At 49.6% G+C, this 15,986-nt stretch overlaps 1 protein-coding gene across 2 annotated transcripts in view; it reads left to right on the top strand.

Annotated features, from left to right (window-relative positions):
• stx (ubiquitin-like domain-containing protein stuxnet) overlaps nt 1–15,986 on the top strand; it is a 475,332-nt gene that overhangs the window by 41,352 nt on the left and 417,994 nt on the right. For both annotated transcript variants that reach the window (XM_076213308.1, XM_076213307.1), the window contains exon 2: nt 765–852. In XM_076213308.1, the coding sequence (XP_076069423.1) occupies nt 765–852 (88 nt within the window). The remainder of the gene's footprint in view (nt 1–764; nt 853–15,986) is intronic.

Genomic DNA, 15,986 nt, shown 5'->3' with positions numbered 1-15,986 from the left:
ACTTTTGCGAAAGTTGTGATGTGTAGTGGACCTGCATTGCAGAAAGGATCTGACCCCCCTCCACCCCCTCACCCACCCCCTCCACCTTCCGGTCGTGACGATCGCCCTCAATGTCCGCTACCACCGTGACATTTCAGATTCCAGTCGTAATTTTTCGTGAAGAATAAAGGGCACCAGGAGTTAGACAGGCAATCCCCCAGAACTGGCTAGGAACTGGAGCCTATGTATAATGCATTTAGATGGAACTGTTAGCGTTTCCAGTCTCCGAAAGAAAAAAATAAAATAGAATAAAAACTCAAGAGTCGATATCATTCTTAGGCGCGCACTGGTTCTGTGATTTGGGACCTAGATACAGCGACATGACGTCACTATTACCTCCCGCGAGTGTGCGTGTTTTCCTAATTGTTTTCATCCAGTTTTACAAAGTTTAGTCATAACATTGTAACACATTTCCTCATCTTTTATCACGTCTTGGTGCATTGTATTTGGCACCTGCAATTTACCGGTGTTTTTGTCCGAAAGGAATATCGCTCCATGCCTTGTTTTACAGTAGTGTATCCTCACCGATCACAGTGCCATTCTGCAGTTAGGGTAGCGTAGCGCTCACTATACTTTAAGTTACGGGGCCATAGCTGGTAATGACTTAGGAGAACGACTTTTCCAGCCGTCTTTGTACGTTCTAGCACTCCCTGGGGGTGTTGAAACACTCCAGGTTAAACGACAGTTGGTTTTGTATACTAACGTCTGCCTCTTCTCTTCCTCAGACATCTGCGCGAAGGGTCTCTTGTGGACAACCGCATCGGAGATGGCGCAAGAATCACTCTCCTGCCCTCAGTTGAGACAGGATTACTGGTGAGTACTCTTACGTATTTATTTATTACTGTGGATGTACTGTGTCTTGCTGCATTGCTTCTGACCCGGGCAGTGGGCTGGAGATAGGGATGACCCTTCATCCAGGAGGAGCTAAGATGGGAGTGGGGGGGAGGAGGGTGGTGGATCGGAGTGGAATGGGTGGGAGTGGGTACATGCCTTTGGTTTGGCTGCCTGCCTTACAAGACGGAAGAAGCCCTTGGTATATAGATGGATTTATACTCAATTCGTACTCTTGGCATGTCGCCTTACAGGGAGGTCAATCAAATGTGTTTACAGGCTCTAACTCTGGCAGTATAGTGGCGCGACCGTAACTTAAATAGGGGTGGGGGGAAATTTCCTTCCTTTCTCCCTCTCCCTTTCCTTCCCTCCATAACCTCACTCCCTCCTACCCCTCTCCTTTCCACCTCTCCACCTCTCTTTCCCTCTTCTCCACTCCACTTCCCCTCTCGACTACCCTCCTCACTACCTCCTCGCCTCCTCACTCACCTGAGGACAGTGAATCTCTCTCCACACCTGTAAAGTTTATGAAGTCGCCGCTTGCAGCCATTGATCACGACCGGCGGGGGTAGGGGGGAGGGAGGGGGGGGAGTCGCAAGCGCGGCCTAACTAATACACTCGCCGCTGCCGCAGACTCTCCCGTCGACCCTCCGTTCCTCCGCTTGGCGTTCCGTTTCCCTTCTCTCTCTCTCTCTCTCTCTCTCTCTCTCTCTCTCTCTCTCTCTCTCTCTCTCTCTCTCTCTCTCTCTCTCTCTCTTCCGCTTTTTCCGTTCCTCAATACTTTCCCACTTCAGCACCTCACTCCCCCATTCCCTCTGGTCTCTCCTTCTTGTCTTCTACCTTCCCCCGTCACACTCCACCCGAATCCTCTCCCCTCACCTCCCTCCCCTCATCCGTTCCCCTCTTTCCCCTTTTCCTGTACCTCAACCCCCTCCCCGTCTCCCTCGCACCCTACTCTTCCTCCCCTCCGCTCCCCTTCTCTCGCTCCCCTCACCTACCTCTCCGTTCCCCTCCCCTAATTCCCCTCGCCATCCCTCCTCTCCTCTCCTCTTCTCCCTCCCATCATCTCGCCTCTCTTCCCCTCCTATCCTCCTCTCTCCCTCCTCGCCTCCTCCTCTTCTCTTTTCCCCCTCATCTCCCCTTCTCTTCTCCCCTCCTCTCCTCCCCTCTTCTCCCTCCCACCATCTCTCCTCTCTTCCCCCCTTCTCCTCCCCCTCTTCTCTTTCACCCCTCATCTCCCCTCCTCTTCTCCCCTCCTCTTCTCCTTCCTTCCTCCTTTTTCACTTGTCATCACCTTAGCCTCTTCCTCCACACATAGGCTCTCCACACCTCCCTTTCTCCCCCCTCCTCCTCTCCTCCCCCTCTCCCCCTCTCCTCTCCCCTGTCCTTATTTTTCTTCTCTTATTCCCGCATTTTCCCTTTCCCCTTGCTGCTGCTGCTGCTGATTCATTTTTCTTTCTCTTCCACCCTCTCATTTTTATAAAGCTTCCCTCACTCTCCTTCGTAACAGTTCTCTCCCATTCTCCCCCCTCCCCCTCTCTAACTCCCCCCCTCTCCCCCTCGCCATCTACCCCCTCCCATCTACCCGTTCCTCCCCCTCACTTCCTCTTCACTCCCTTTCTCCCTCTTCACAGCTTTCTTCCTCCTTTCCTCCTTCTCCTCCCTCTCCTATGTTCATCACTTTATCCCCATTTCCGTTGTTTTCGCTATTCCTTAATGTTCCCTCTCCCTTCTGTCTCTTCCCTCTTTCCATGTTAGGTTATCTTTTCCTCTCGTTCCATCTCCCCTCTTTCGCAACCTCACCCTCTTTCCCCTCTTTCGTTTCCTTCCCCTCCCTCCCCTTCCCTCTCCTCTTTCGTTCCCTCCCCCTCTCTCCCCTCTTTCGTTCCCTTTCCCTCTTTCGTTCCCTCCCCCTCTTCCTTCTTTCGTTCCCTCCCCCTCTCCCCTCTTTCGTTCCCTCCCCCTCTCCCCTCTTTCGTTCCCTCCCCCTCTCCCCTCTTTCGTTCCCTCCTCCTCTTCCCTCTTTCGTTCTGTCACCTCTGTGCCCTCTTTCGTTCCCTCCCCTTCTCCCCTTCTTTGATCTCCCCTCATCTTTTTCCACTTTCGTCTAAACTTTTCCTTCCTTATTTTCCTTAAACATTTGTCTTCGCTGTCTGACTCTCCTTCCGTTCTAGACGGTACTGGATCTCTCGTCTTGGTTGGCGCCAGGCGATTTTATTTAAGTTTTTTGGCACCTTGGCACCAGTTAGCTGTGGTCATCCTCAGTCCCCCTTCCGTACCTGATGGTACCTTTCCCTCTTGTTTTGTTTACCGACAGGTGATTTTATTCATCTCCCGTGGCACCTCAACGATTCTCTTGGTACTTTGTTCCCCTTCTTTCCCCCTCTTTCCCCCTCTTTCCCCTTCTTACCCCTCGGTCTTTTTGGCGCCAAGGGATTTTATTAATTCTGTGGTACCTCTCTCCGTAGCGAAGAATTTAACCAATGATTCTCCCGGTTTTATGCTCTACCCTTTCCCCTCTTTTCTCCCCTCATCTTTCCCCTTCTGTACTCAACCCTCTCCCCTTCCCACTTCCCCCCCCATCCATGCTTTCCCCCCTTCCTGAATTTTTTTTTCTCTTTTTCTTTATCTTCCTCTCTCCACCCTTCTCAGATTAAATTTTCTCCGTTCTTTACGTACCCTTATTTTACTCCCTCCACTCCCCTTTCGGATTTTTTTTTATCCAGTTGCATGTTTTTCTTTCTCTCCGTCCTTTCTACCTTCGCCTCCTCTTTTTTTTTTTTTTTTTTTTTTTTTTTTTTTTTTTTCTGCCTTGCATAACCTCCCCCACCCACCCCCCAACCCACTCCCCCCCTCCTTCGTCGGACCTTCCTTTTCCCTCTATGCGTTGTTCTTTTTCTGTCCTTATTTTCCTTTGTATATGTCCTTTTCTCCCCCCAATGTCCTTTTTTTTCTCTACATTCTTTTACTTGTCTTTTTCTCTCCCCTCCCTCTACTCTCTCCCTCCCTCCCTCCCTCCCTCCCTCCCTCTCCTTCCCTCTCTCCCTCCCTCTCCTTCCCTCTCCTTCCCTCTCTCCCTCCCTCTCCCTCTCTCCCTCCCTCTATCTCCCTCTCCCTCTCTCCCTCCGTCCCTCTCCCTCCCTCTCCCTTTTCCCTCTCCCTCTATCCCACCCACCCCCACTCCACCTCTTCCTCATTAAAGGTATACACGCTTATTTCTGTGGTCCCCCCACAGTACCATATATGACAGTATGACGCTAGCCAAAACAAAATATATAAAGATTAGTTACAAAACAATTTGCTTCCAAAGAATCCACCCCCACCCCATTTCTAGGGACCAAGACAATTTGGCGTTAGCCAGAATAAAATCTATAAATTGACACGAACAGAAAACGTTTGGTCTGTTGTCGAACGTTTCTTCCCGGCGAGGTCAATGGGAGGGCACAGGTGACCTGACACGCATTGCCTTTGTTTTCGTTGTTCAGAATTGCTCATTGCTGTGTGGGACACAATATTACTTTGATCGTAGAAGCGTGAAGAAAATTTTTGTCCACTTTTCTCACTCCTCTCATTCCTCTTTCCTCGCTTTCCACAATTTCTCTTTTTTCCTCTCTCCTCTCTTCTCTCTCTCTCTCTCCCCTCTCGCTCTCTCCTTTTCTCTTTTCTTTCCTATCTTCTTTTCTCTGTCTCTTGCTCTCTCTCTCTCTCTCCTCTCACTCGTACTCTCCTCTCTCCTCTCCCCAATTCTCCCCCCCCCGCTCTTCACATCTTTTCGCTCGTCTCTTTTCATGTATTTTTCCACTTCTCTCCTCTCCTCTCCTCTCTTCTCCTCTCCTCCTCTCGTCTCCCATGTACTCCCCCTTCACATTATCGTTATTTCCATTATCGCCTCGCCTATTATCTCACCCCTATCGCCTCTTCCCTGATTATCACTCCTATTATCTCCTCCCCGTTCTGCCTGCCCCTCTCTCTCGCTCTTTCTCTCTCTCTCTCTCTCTCTCTCTCTCTCTCTCTCTCTCTCTCTCTCTCTCTTTCTCTCTTTCTCTCTTTCAGGTTTTCCTATCTTACCTACTTCCCTTCTCCCATGTTGATCCCATATTCGAATCTTGTTTGTGATTTATTTATATATTTCTATTTATGTATTTATTCATCTTGTTCTATTTTTATTTTTAGGTTTAATATAAATATTTTTTTTATTTTATGCTTTTTTAAATGTTGAGGTTTAAGTTCTGTTAGTTCTGTTAGCTTACCATTACGTAGCTGGTGAATTTTGCTTTTGAGATGAGGTTTTTGGTCAGTTTAGTCCATTAATATTTAGTGCAAAATAACTAATATAATGCATACGACAACAATAGTAATAGTAATAATAACAATAATAGTAATAGTAATAATAACAACAATAATGATAAAAATGAAGATAAAAATCAAAATACTAATGTTTTCGTTTGACATCGAATTCGCTTCGCCGCGCGCATGCGTCATCTCCATATCGCGGGCAGGATTAAAGGAGCGTATTACAAGCACTCCCTCCCCCCACCTCCCTCCATCCACATCCACCCCCACCTCCCTCCACCCCCACCTCCCTCCACCCCCATCCACCCCCACCTCCCTCCACCACATCCACTTCCACCTCCCTCCACCCCATCCACTTCCACCTCCCTCCATCTTCATCCACTTCCATCTCCCTCCACCCCCATCCACTTCCACCTCCCTCCACCCCATCCACTTCCACCTCCCTCCACCCCATCTACTTCCACCTCCCTCCACCCCCACCTCACCTCCACCCCCATCCTCCTCCACCTCCTTCCACCCCCATCCACCCCCATCATCCTCCACCAACAAACCCCAGTGGTGGGAAGTTATGGAGGCTTTGTGGACGAGTTTCTGTAATCGATGGGGAGAGTAGAGTAGAACGCTTTGTCTATCTCTCCGAAGCTCCTCTCCAAGGCTCCCTTTTTCTTCCCTCGCTCCCTCCTCCCTCCCTCTCTCCCTCCCTCCCTCCTTTCTCCCAGGGTCCTTAAGCTCGCATCTGATCTCTGTGTCCAATGAAAGATGCTCTGTATTCGGTACCAAATCTCTTCCCTCCCTCACTCCCTCCCTTTCTCTTCCCTTCCCTTCCCTTCCCTTCTGTTCCCTTGATCCGTAGCAAGATTTCTGTGATTGGTTGTTCTTCCCATCTCTCCCTCCTTCTCCCTTTCCCTCTCCCATTCGTCTTCCTCTTCCTCTCTCTTTCCTTCCTTTTTTCTCTTCCTCTCTTCCTTTCTCTCCCTTCCTCTCTCTCCCTTCCTTTCTCATTTCCTCTTCCTCTCCCTTTCTTTCTCTTTTCTTTCATTTCCTCTTCCTCATTCTCCCTTTCTCTTTCTCTTTCTCTCTCCCATTCATTTCCTCTTAATCTCTTCCTCTCTCCCTGCCTTTCTTTTTCTTTCCCTATTCCCCTCTCTCCCTCCCATTCTTTCTCCCCCCCGTCTCTCTCTCTCTCTCTCTCTCTCTCTCTCTCTCTCTTGCAGTTCTTCCCCTGCTATTGCCAGTCCCTCCTGATATTGTTTTTCGTACTCTTGTATCCTGCCATGCGCTTCTGGTCTTCTGCATGACCCTTCCCATACTTTAAGCACATTTTCTGTGTACATTTTCTTCACCCCCGGCCACACTACTAGGTTCCCCCTACGCCGTGCATGACCCCTTCATGCCCCTTGCACTCCTCTCATGCACTATTAAGGTGGTGGCACACTAGGCTAGCATGCTACTTGCTTTTGCTACTTGCTTTTGAGTAGAAACGACTTGGGTTACAATATTCTAGACTCCCGTAAGAACATCTCAACAAGGTGTCTAACATTCGTATTCTAGGTTTAACTTTTCTAGTTCGTCATTCAGATTCTCATTGCATGACGCAAGAGTAATTTGACATTTGTAGAATTAAAAAAACTATGGTAAACGAAATCGTTTCAACTCGAAATAGCAAAAGCAAGTAGCATGCTAGCGAGAAATACCTAGTGTGCCGCCTCCCTTGAGCTGGCCTTGTACACTTTGTGCATCCATGTACACCCCGTGTCGCCATTGTACACACTCGACGCCATTCGAGTCCCCAACACTTCCGTCTTCAACTTAACCCTTCTTAGACACTCGTAATTTCCCCCTTTATTTACACCTTCAGCCCATCGACGCTCCTGTTTCCCTTTCAGTGCTCCCATATCCTCTTCAGTGCTCCTATATACTCCATTCAATCCTCCTATATTCCATTTAATACTCCCAAATCTCCTTCAATGCTCCCATATCCCCATTCAGTGTTACCATATCCCCTTCAATGCTCCCATATTCCATTTAATACTCCCATATCCCCTTCAGTGCTCCCATGTCCCCTTCAGTGCTCCCATGTCCCCTTCAGTGCTCCCATGTCCCCTTCAGTGCTCCCATGTCCCCTTCAGTGCTCCCATGTCCCCTTCAGTGCTCCCATGTCCCCTTCAGTGCTCCCATGTCCCCTTCAGTGCTCCCATATTCCCTTCAGTGCTCACATTTCCCCCTTTATGTCCCCTTCCGAGGTTCCTACTCACCTTCAGAGGTCCCTACTCACCTTCAGAGGTCCCTACTCCCCTCTCGAGGCCCCTACTCCCCTTCCGAGGCCCCTACTCCCCTCTCGAGGCCCCTACTCCCCTTCCGAGGCCCCTACTCCCCTCTCGAGGTCCCTACTCCCCTTCCGAGGTCCCTACTCCCCTTCCGAGGCCCCTACTCCCCTCTCGAGGTCCCTACTCCCCTTCCGAGGCCCCTACTCCCCTTCAGAGGCCCGTACTACCTTTCTCTCCCATTGCAAAATAGACGGCCCTGCTATGGTCCCCTAACGCCGATTCCAATGTTTTTTACAAGACCTCGCTTCGCAAGTCTAGCGGGAGATCAGGTAAGACTGCCTTCCCGCATGGAGACCTGAGGGTCTTCCAGGAGACTTTCCTTTCGTCCAGGGTCGTGAGGAGGACCTTCTGCCCCGGGCGAGGAGCCACGAAATCGAACGTGACTTTAATCTACCCCCGGGGGAAGGTTTTGGTACTGCCCATTTCGTGACGTCATGTCGTCGCGTCCGTACCCTCCGATTATGGTTTGGCTTCGGTTTAGACGCGTCGGTGCACGTTTGTGTTGCCAAACTACTCTGGTCGGTGTTGAAGGTAAGGTGACAGAAAGCAAGACGCGACGCATTGGGAGAGGGGAGATTTTTTTCGGGGGGGGGGTGAAGTTAGAAGGGGACAGTAGGAAAGGGGAGAAGAGGATGAGGGTTGGAAAGAGGGGAGAGGCGAGGGTAGACAAGGAAGGACAGAGAAAAGTGGGGGAAAGAAGTATGAATCATAAAGAGGGGAATAGGAGAGGGGAAAGGGAAGCGACCAAATGTGTGTGTGCTCGCAAGGGGAAGGAGCTTGAGGGGAAAGAAAGGAAAAGAATAAGGTAAAGGAAGGGGAGGGATTGAAAAAAGGGGAGAAAAGAGGGGAAGAAGAGAGGGAGAGTAGGGAGAGGGGAAAAGGGGAGAAGGAAGGGTAGGAAGAGTCAGGAATGGGAGAACAGGGGACAAGAGAGAAGAGGGAGAGGGGAGGGAAGAGAGAAGAGGGGGGAGGAAAAAGAGAAGAGGGGGGAGGAAAAAGAGAAGTGGGGGGATATGAGGAAAGGGAGGAGAGGAAGAGGGGGACATAAAGAGAAGGTCCTGTAGATTGTACTCCCTAAGGAAGCCTACCTTATGGAAGGACCCGCAGGGAAATTTACCTTACCCTGAGGGTGGCTGGGACGGGACGGGGGGAGGGGGTGGAGGGGAGAGGGAGAAGTGAAAGGGAGTGGGAGGCTAAAGGAAATGGGAAGGGGTAAGATAAAAAGAAGGGGGGGAGGGGGGGAGTATTGATAAATAGGGGAACACAGCGTAGGCGGCTATGCGACCATTGGGAAAGCAGTTGAATCAATAACAGGGGAGGAGAGGGAGGGATGGAGGAAGGATAAGGGAAGGAAGGGGAGGGGAGGGGAGAGGAGGAAGGGAGGAATGACGCAGAGTAGAGAACAAAGAAGAGGGGAAGAGGAGCGAGGAGTGAAAGGAGGAGGAGGAAGAGGGGAGAGAGCGAACAGTGCAACAACCTAAAGAAGTATTAAACATAGCACGGGGAAGGGAAGGGAAGGGAGATGGTGGAGAGGAAAGGCGTGGTGTTGGGGGAGGAGGAGGAGGAGGAGGAGGAGAAAGGAGATGGGTATGTAGGAGATTTCCCCCCCCCCCCCTTGTTCTGAACTGGTGGGCTTTTGTCCACGCTGGCGAGTAGTTGGATATACTCTTGTTTTATTGATTTGTTTTTCATAAGATAATAATTAAATCAATTTTGTTTAAAGTGATAATGTTCATTAACCCATTAAACTCCGATGACAAGATTCCTTGTCATTTGGTCAAATAAAACAAAAAATCATAAAACACCAAAATGTTTGATCAAACACCAGAAAAATATGACGTCAGTACTCGCTTCGCGCGAGGACTGACGTCATATTTTTCTGGTGTTTGATCAAACATTTTGGTGTTTTATGATATTTTGTTTTATTTGACCAAATGGAAAGAGGAATCTTGTCATCGGAGTTTAATGGGTCGACAAAAAAAAAAAAATGGTGACTGGCGACTTGAGAAAAAAATCTCCTTTACACGTAGACTATACAAATCACTAACTTTAGGATTACAACTTGAGAATATTTTTCGAAAATAACCTCGAAAGAGGGATCTACAGCCAGGGAGAGTAGCTCTTATCACGTCGACATAGGATGGCGAAGAACTAGTGAGGATGGCGAAGGATTAAGGAAGATGAAGAGGAGGAGGATGTAGAAGGACTAGTGAGGATGACGAAGGGCTAGTGAGGATGGCGAAGGGCTAGTGAGGATGGCGAAGGGCTAGTGAGGATGGCGAAGGGCTAGTGAGGATGGCGAAGGACTAGTGAGGATGGCGAAGGACTAGTGAGGATGGCGAAGGGCTAGTGAGGATGGCGAAGGGCTAGTGAGGATGGCGAAGGACTAGTGAGGATGGCGAAGGGCTAGTGAGGATGGCGAAGGGCTAATGGCGGTGAGACGAGACCGGGTGTAGGAGCGTGGTGTGGAAGGACGCAGCAATGTTGCCGTAAATCTCGAGGAAGAAAACAGCGACGAAGACGAAGACGAAAACGTGAACGTGCATTCTAACAAGTCCCCGAAAAAGAAGACAACCGTCAAAGGAGCGGTGGAATAGGATTCCAGGGATAGTGACTCCCGTTGGTGAAGGACTTTGTGTGTGCGTGCGTGCGTGCGTGCAACAAGGATGTGCACGTAATGGTCTCTGTATGCGTAATTTTTATTACTTTCAGTATCCTACGTTGTGTGTACGTACGTCAACATTGTCCACACGTGTGTACGTGCGTAAGTGTTGTCTAGCATGTACACGTGTGCGTGTACACATCCTTGTGTGGCATCGCGCGGGTCTGCATGTTGAGGTTTATGCAAGCAATTCAAGCAGACAGCTTGAGAAGTAGCAAGGCGGAGATTTGCCGACGAGGAGGCTTGGAAGGAGAAAGAGGGGAGATGTGGAAGGAGGGAGCGAGGGAAGGGGGAGACGTTAAAGAAAGAAATGAGGGAGGGAGTGTAGAAGGGAGGAATAGAAGAGACAAGGAAGGAGGGAGGGGGGGAAGGAGGACATGAAAGGAGAGAGGGAGGGAGACGTGGAAGAAGGGAGGGAGTGTAGAAAGGAGGGATAGAAGAGACAAGGAAGGAGGGAGGGAGGGGGGAAGAAGCCGTGAAAGGAGGGAGGGAGGGATAAAGTAGAGGTGGAAAAAAGGGAGGAAGGGATAGAGAAGACTTGAAGGGAGGAAGGGAGACGCGAGGAATTTGGAAGAAGGAAAGGAAAAGCTAAATAGTAAGATACTAAAAAGATGAGAGACTAGAAAGGAGAGGGAGAATGTGGAGGAAGAAAGGGATGAGAAAGGTGGCGAGAGTTGAAGAGGAGGGAGGAAGCGAGAGTGGAAGTGGAAGTAGAAGAAAAACGAAACTTGAGGAGGAAAGAAAGGAAGAAGAATCTGAGGAAGACTTTCGGGGGTGTGGAAGGCGGTGTGGGGAGGGGGTGCCAGTACCAGTGCCATTTGTGTTGGCACCGTAGTCAATCCCAAGGATACCACGAAGGCGAATAGAATAGTCTGGCGCCGCGGACAGTGCCAACGGGTGCCACCACCCCTAACAACTCCAGTTCATTGCGTCAGGCTGCTTCTGCTGCAGAGAAGAGGGGATGGGGGGATGGGCGTTGTTACCATCTGCGAGGTTGAATAGTTTCGTGTATTCATCCCGGCCCGTGAATTGGAATCTAGGATGAGGAACCCCAGAAGTTGGGGGATGATGACGATGATGAATGGGGATTCGGGGAAGGGTGGGTGGGGGGAGGTAGGAATGGAGTTGGAAATCGGCTTACGCAGCGGCGGCGCTCCAGGCAGGAGGAAGAGGAAGAGGAAGAAGAGGAGGAGGAGGAACCGTGTTAGGACTCCGGATCTTCCTGAAGCACCGGTGTGGCCCCGGATTAGGCAGTTGCCGGTGACACCAGGGTGTCGCCCTTCAAGGGTTTTGTTCTGGCGAATGGCAACAGGCTTTGGTCTCCTCCTTTCTCGATTCTCCCTTCTCGGTTTTGTTCTGGCGAATGGCAACAGGCTTTGGTCTCCTCCTTTCTCGCTTCTCCCTTCTCTCTTATTCCTACTCCCTTGTTTCTGCTTCCTTATTCCTTCTCCTTTATTCTTTCTCCCTTGTTCCTTCCTTATTCCTTCTCCTTTATTCCTTATTCCTTCTCCTTTATTCTTTCTCCCTTGTTCCTTCTTCCTTATTCCTTCTCCTTTATTCCTTCTTCCTTGTTCCTTCTTCCTTATTCCTTCTCCTTTATTCCTTATGGCTTCTCCTTTATTCCTTATTCCTTCTCCCTTGTGCCTTCTTTATTCCATATCCCATGTTCCTTCTCCCTTGCCCCTTCTCCCTTGCCCCTTCTCCCTTACTCCTTCTCACTTCTCCCTTGTTCCTTCTCCCTTGCCCCTTCTCCCCCTTTCCCTTCCCCATCTCCCCTTACTTTCCCCCCCCTTCCCAACTCCACCTTCTCTTGCTTCCTCTTTCCTATTCTCATCTTCAAAATTTTCTTGCCTCGTCGTTCCCCCAACACATCTTCAACCCTTTCACTCCCCCTACCCCTTTCCCTCCTCCACTTCCTCTCCCTTCCTCTACTTCCTCTCCCTCCTCTCCCCTCCTCCACTTCCTCTCCCTCCTCTCCCCTCCTCCACTTCCTCTCCCTCCTCTCCCCTCCTCCACTTCCTTTCCCTCATCTCCCCTCCTCCACTTCCTCTCCCTCCTCTCCCCTCCTCCACTTCCTCTCCCTCCTCTCCCCTCCTCCACTTCCTCTTCCTCTCCCTCCTCTCCTCCTTCCAACGGCAGGAGCATCACGTAGCTTTCCCTCGACCGAATAAAATCGCCCGGCGTTAGCCAGACTTAAAATTCCAATGAAAAGGTTTTTAATCGCGATCGATTTAATCCTTTCGCAAAGTAAAGGATACCTCTAACCCTCCCCCTCTCCCCCTTACGGGACAATAAGATCACCTGACGGTCGCCAGAGTAAAGGCATAAAAGGTCCTTTGTTGTCAGAGGATTAGGAGTAACGTTGGTATGCAAGCGAGCGAGGAACCGGAGATGACAGCTGGATTGTGCAGGAAGGGCGAGATGTGGTGGTGGTGGTGGTGGTGGTTGTGGTAGTGGTGGTAGCGGTGAGTGGTAGGTACTATAGCCGTGATATAAGGTGTCTAGCGTAGGTATTTGGCCGTGGTGGTGATAGTGTCATTGGTGGTGATATTGCTAGTAAGGGTGTTCTTGGTGCTCAGTAGGTGGTGAACACGGGAGTTTGGATAGTGGTGTAACTGGGGTTATGATGGTGGTAGGGTATGTGTTTTGTATTGGTGTTAGGTAAAGAAACATTGATTCATATGGCATTCCTACTGATGGCAAATATGGCCGTGATGGCAGTATTGCATATAACCCGTTGCCCCAGGTCTCTATGGCCCTGTTCACACTAGCGGTTTCAACCGCCGCGGTTCGGTTACAGTGTAAGTCAGTGGAGGCATTCACACACAACCGCGCAGTTTTCCCTTGCCTATGTAATACCGCCTTGGTTTCCGCACAGTTCAAACCGCATGTATGAACAGGGTCTTTGTTGGCAGAAGACCCGCAGCCCACAAGAAACCGGTAACGGCCACTTGTTTGGCCCATAAGTCACTAACAAGAGATGTTGTGGTATCCAAATAGAACGAGAGGTCTGTGGGGGTGGGGGTGGGAGAGTGTAGATACATATAAACTACAGTATAATTCAATTAATCTTAAATGAGGCGGTTGATGATAGTTGGGGTACGGATGTACATTAGACGTTTGATCTCTGCTCCCTTTGAAGCGTCATCACATTGGGATATTTTTCCTCCAACCTCCAGTAAATCGGCGGTACCGACCACCTCCAGGAAATTTTCCGCCGTAAAATTGCTGTGGTAAATTAAATTGTTTTCTCGATAATTTACATTTGATATGCTGGAGGAAATTCATTTTCCTCCAGCACATAAGATTCCTTCTGCAAATCTCCTCCAACAGTCGGAGGAAAAATAGCCCAGTGTGATAACGCCTTTATGAGTACCACAGGCGAATAAAATCGATTGCCGACAGCCAGAATAAGTTATAATACCACGTGGTACGAAAGGTGTATGGTCATATGATCCACTTGAAGGTTCGTGTCCTGCTCATTTGGTTCATTAAGGGTTCATGACACCATATTTCCTTGCAAATGATTCTTGCGAACCACCTGACCGAACAGTTTTGATAAACTTTGTGTGTGTGTGTGTGTGTGTGTGTGTAATGTTTCTTCACTTAATACAACACCCCACCCCAACTCCAGGGTGTGCTGGTAAAATCTGTTCCCTGTGGTGGTAGTGGTGATGGAGAGTAGCTATGGTCTCCGCAAACTTAGGCATAGCTAATGCTACACTACATAGACCAGACTATAGGCCTGAATTCGGGAAAGGTTAAGAAACGTTAGTCTTGAGAGAAACGTACCTCACAAACAACGTTTTCCTACGAGGTGTTCATTGCCCAAGTTCCATGCAGTCATTACTTGAGGGCGGGAGGAGTTTAGTAGCACCCATACGGACCAGAGTTTCGCTGTGTTCTTGTATGATTGTAGAATCACCTTCACGTGCAAAAAAAAAAAAATCCCACTGCAGAAGGAAGACCCAGAAGACTTCAGTTTCGTTGGTTCTAGTGTAACATCCTACTGAAGAAGGAAGACCTCTCCCCCCCCCTCCCCCAGTGTCGTTAGGCCTATTCCTCCCGTAGAGGGCGCAGATGACTTTGGGGCCCTGAGGGGGAACAGCAACCCCTCGTATGCATTATAAACGTGGGCCGAGTTTGTCCTCGATGTAGGAAGCTCGAGGGTGAGCCTATTCTCCGGGATGAAGGTAACACTCTGGAAAGGAGGGTTAGGCTTAAGGAGTTGAAGGAGCCCGGACGCCATAGGAAGGCGGAAGGGAAGGGTGAAGAGTGTGTGAGGGATCTTGGAAGGCGTAAGGCGCGACGAAGGCGAAGACCGCGTAAGGTCGACAGAAGAGGAGACTTAGCCCAGCCAGCAAGAGGGGGTTGGGGAGATTAAAGGAAGATGTAAGGAAATCAGATATTGGGGTAGCGAAGGGGATCGAGTGGAGGTGGAGGGAGGGCGTTGTGGAGGGAAATAGGGTGGAGGAACGGGGGAGTAAGTTGGCAATAGGCAGAGAACTGGTTTACCAAGAGTGGTTCACGAATGGAATAGACTTAGTAACCAGGTAGTTAGTGAGCACTGAAATTATTGGTTGTTTTAAGGGAAGGTTAGATAACTATATGGATGGGGAATGACAGGTGGTAAGGGACATGGAACTAACAAGTGTAGGCCTTGTGGTCTCTTGCAGTCTCCTTGATTCTGGTGTTCTTAAGGTGCCTTTGTACTAAGGCAAGTGACGAGGATAGTGGAGGGTAATTGATGGTAGTAATAGGTCTTGTATTCCATGGAGCAACACGTAATAGATCTACTTCTGATAAGATTATTTTAAGGACAGAACAAGGAAAAGTAGATTAAGGAAATTGAATGAGTGGGTGGTGGTGGCAATAGGTCTTGTAGTTGATGTATCAACACTAGCAATAGCATCAATTCTGATTAGATAATTCTAGGAAGATAACTAGAAAGTCTAGAAGGAAATAGAGAGACGGAGGATAAGATGCTGGGAATACTTTATATGTTCTACTGACGTGATAGAGAGAATGGGAAGTTGATTGAATGTTGGCTGGAGAGGAGGGAAAGGAAGGGAGGGAGGGAGGATGACAGAGGTAATGATGGTAGAGAGTGATTAAGATGAGAAGCTGAGTGGAAGGGTCTGGGAAGGGGAAAGGAAGAGGGGATGTCTAGGATATAGGGTGGGGTGGAGGAAGATTGTGATGACGTAGGGCGTTGGTAGAGGTGGGGAGGCGAACTGTGTGGTGGTGTTGGTTGGGGGAAGAATTGTGGAGGCTTAGGTGGAATGGGTGGATGTTAAATGTGGAAGTGGATGGGTTGGTCTGTACCCAAAAGAGGATTGGGCCATGTAAGTATAATACCCAGATTGGCTTGTTTAGCAAAATATTTGGGTTTTCCAAAAGTCTCGTTTTATTTTATTTTATTTTTTTCTTAGCCTGTGTCCTTGGGTTCTGTAACCCTTGCAATCTTCTCTCGTTTTCTTCTCTATTTACTACCCCCCCTAATCCCCCTACTCCTCTTGCTTCCCCCCCCCCACTTTCACCACCACCCCTGCCCCCACCCCCCTCATCCTTGACCGGTATTTAAATCTTTTGTTAGTTACCTCTGTGGGGGTGGGGGGGGGCTTTCTTGGAATGCAACTACCCCCCCCCCCCGTCGTCCTTCCACTTTCCCCTCCCTCCTCCCCGAAGTTTTCCTTACGAAGTCGTGTGGAGCGGAGGAACCTCGACCTTCGATGTCCAAAGGATTTCCTCGACTTCGTCAGGAGTGACCCGTCGCCCTCAGCACGTTCGCCCTTGTCACGCCCGTCTCCTTCGTCCTGCCGAGTTACGATCTC

The sequence above is a fragment of the Oratosquilla oratoria genome, chromosome 31 (genome assembly GCF_046742065.1).
Source record: "Oratosquilla oratoria isolate Oo_2021 chromosome 31, ASM4674206v1, whole genome shotgun sequence".
NCBI classification, from domain to species: domain Eukaryota; kingdom Metazoa; phylum Arthropoda; class Malacostraca; order Stomatopoda; family Squillidae; genus Oratosquilla; species Oratosquilla oratoria.
This window is presented reverse-complemented; position numbering and strand designations above follow the sequence as displayed.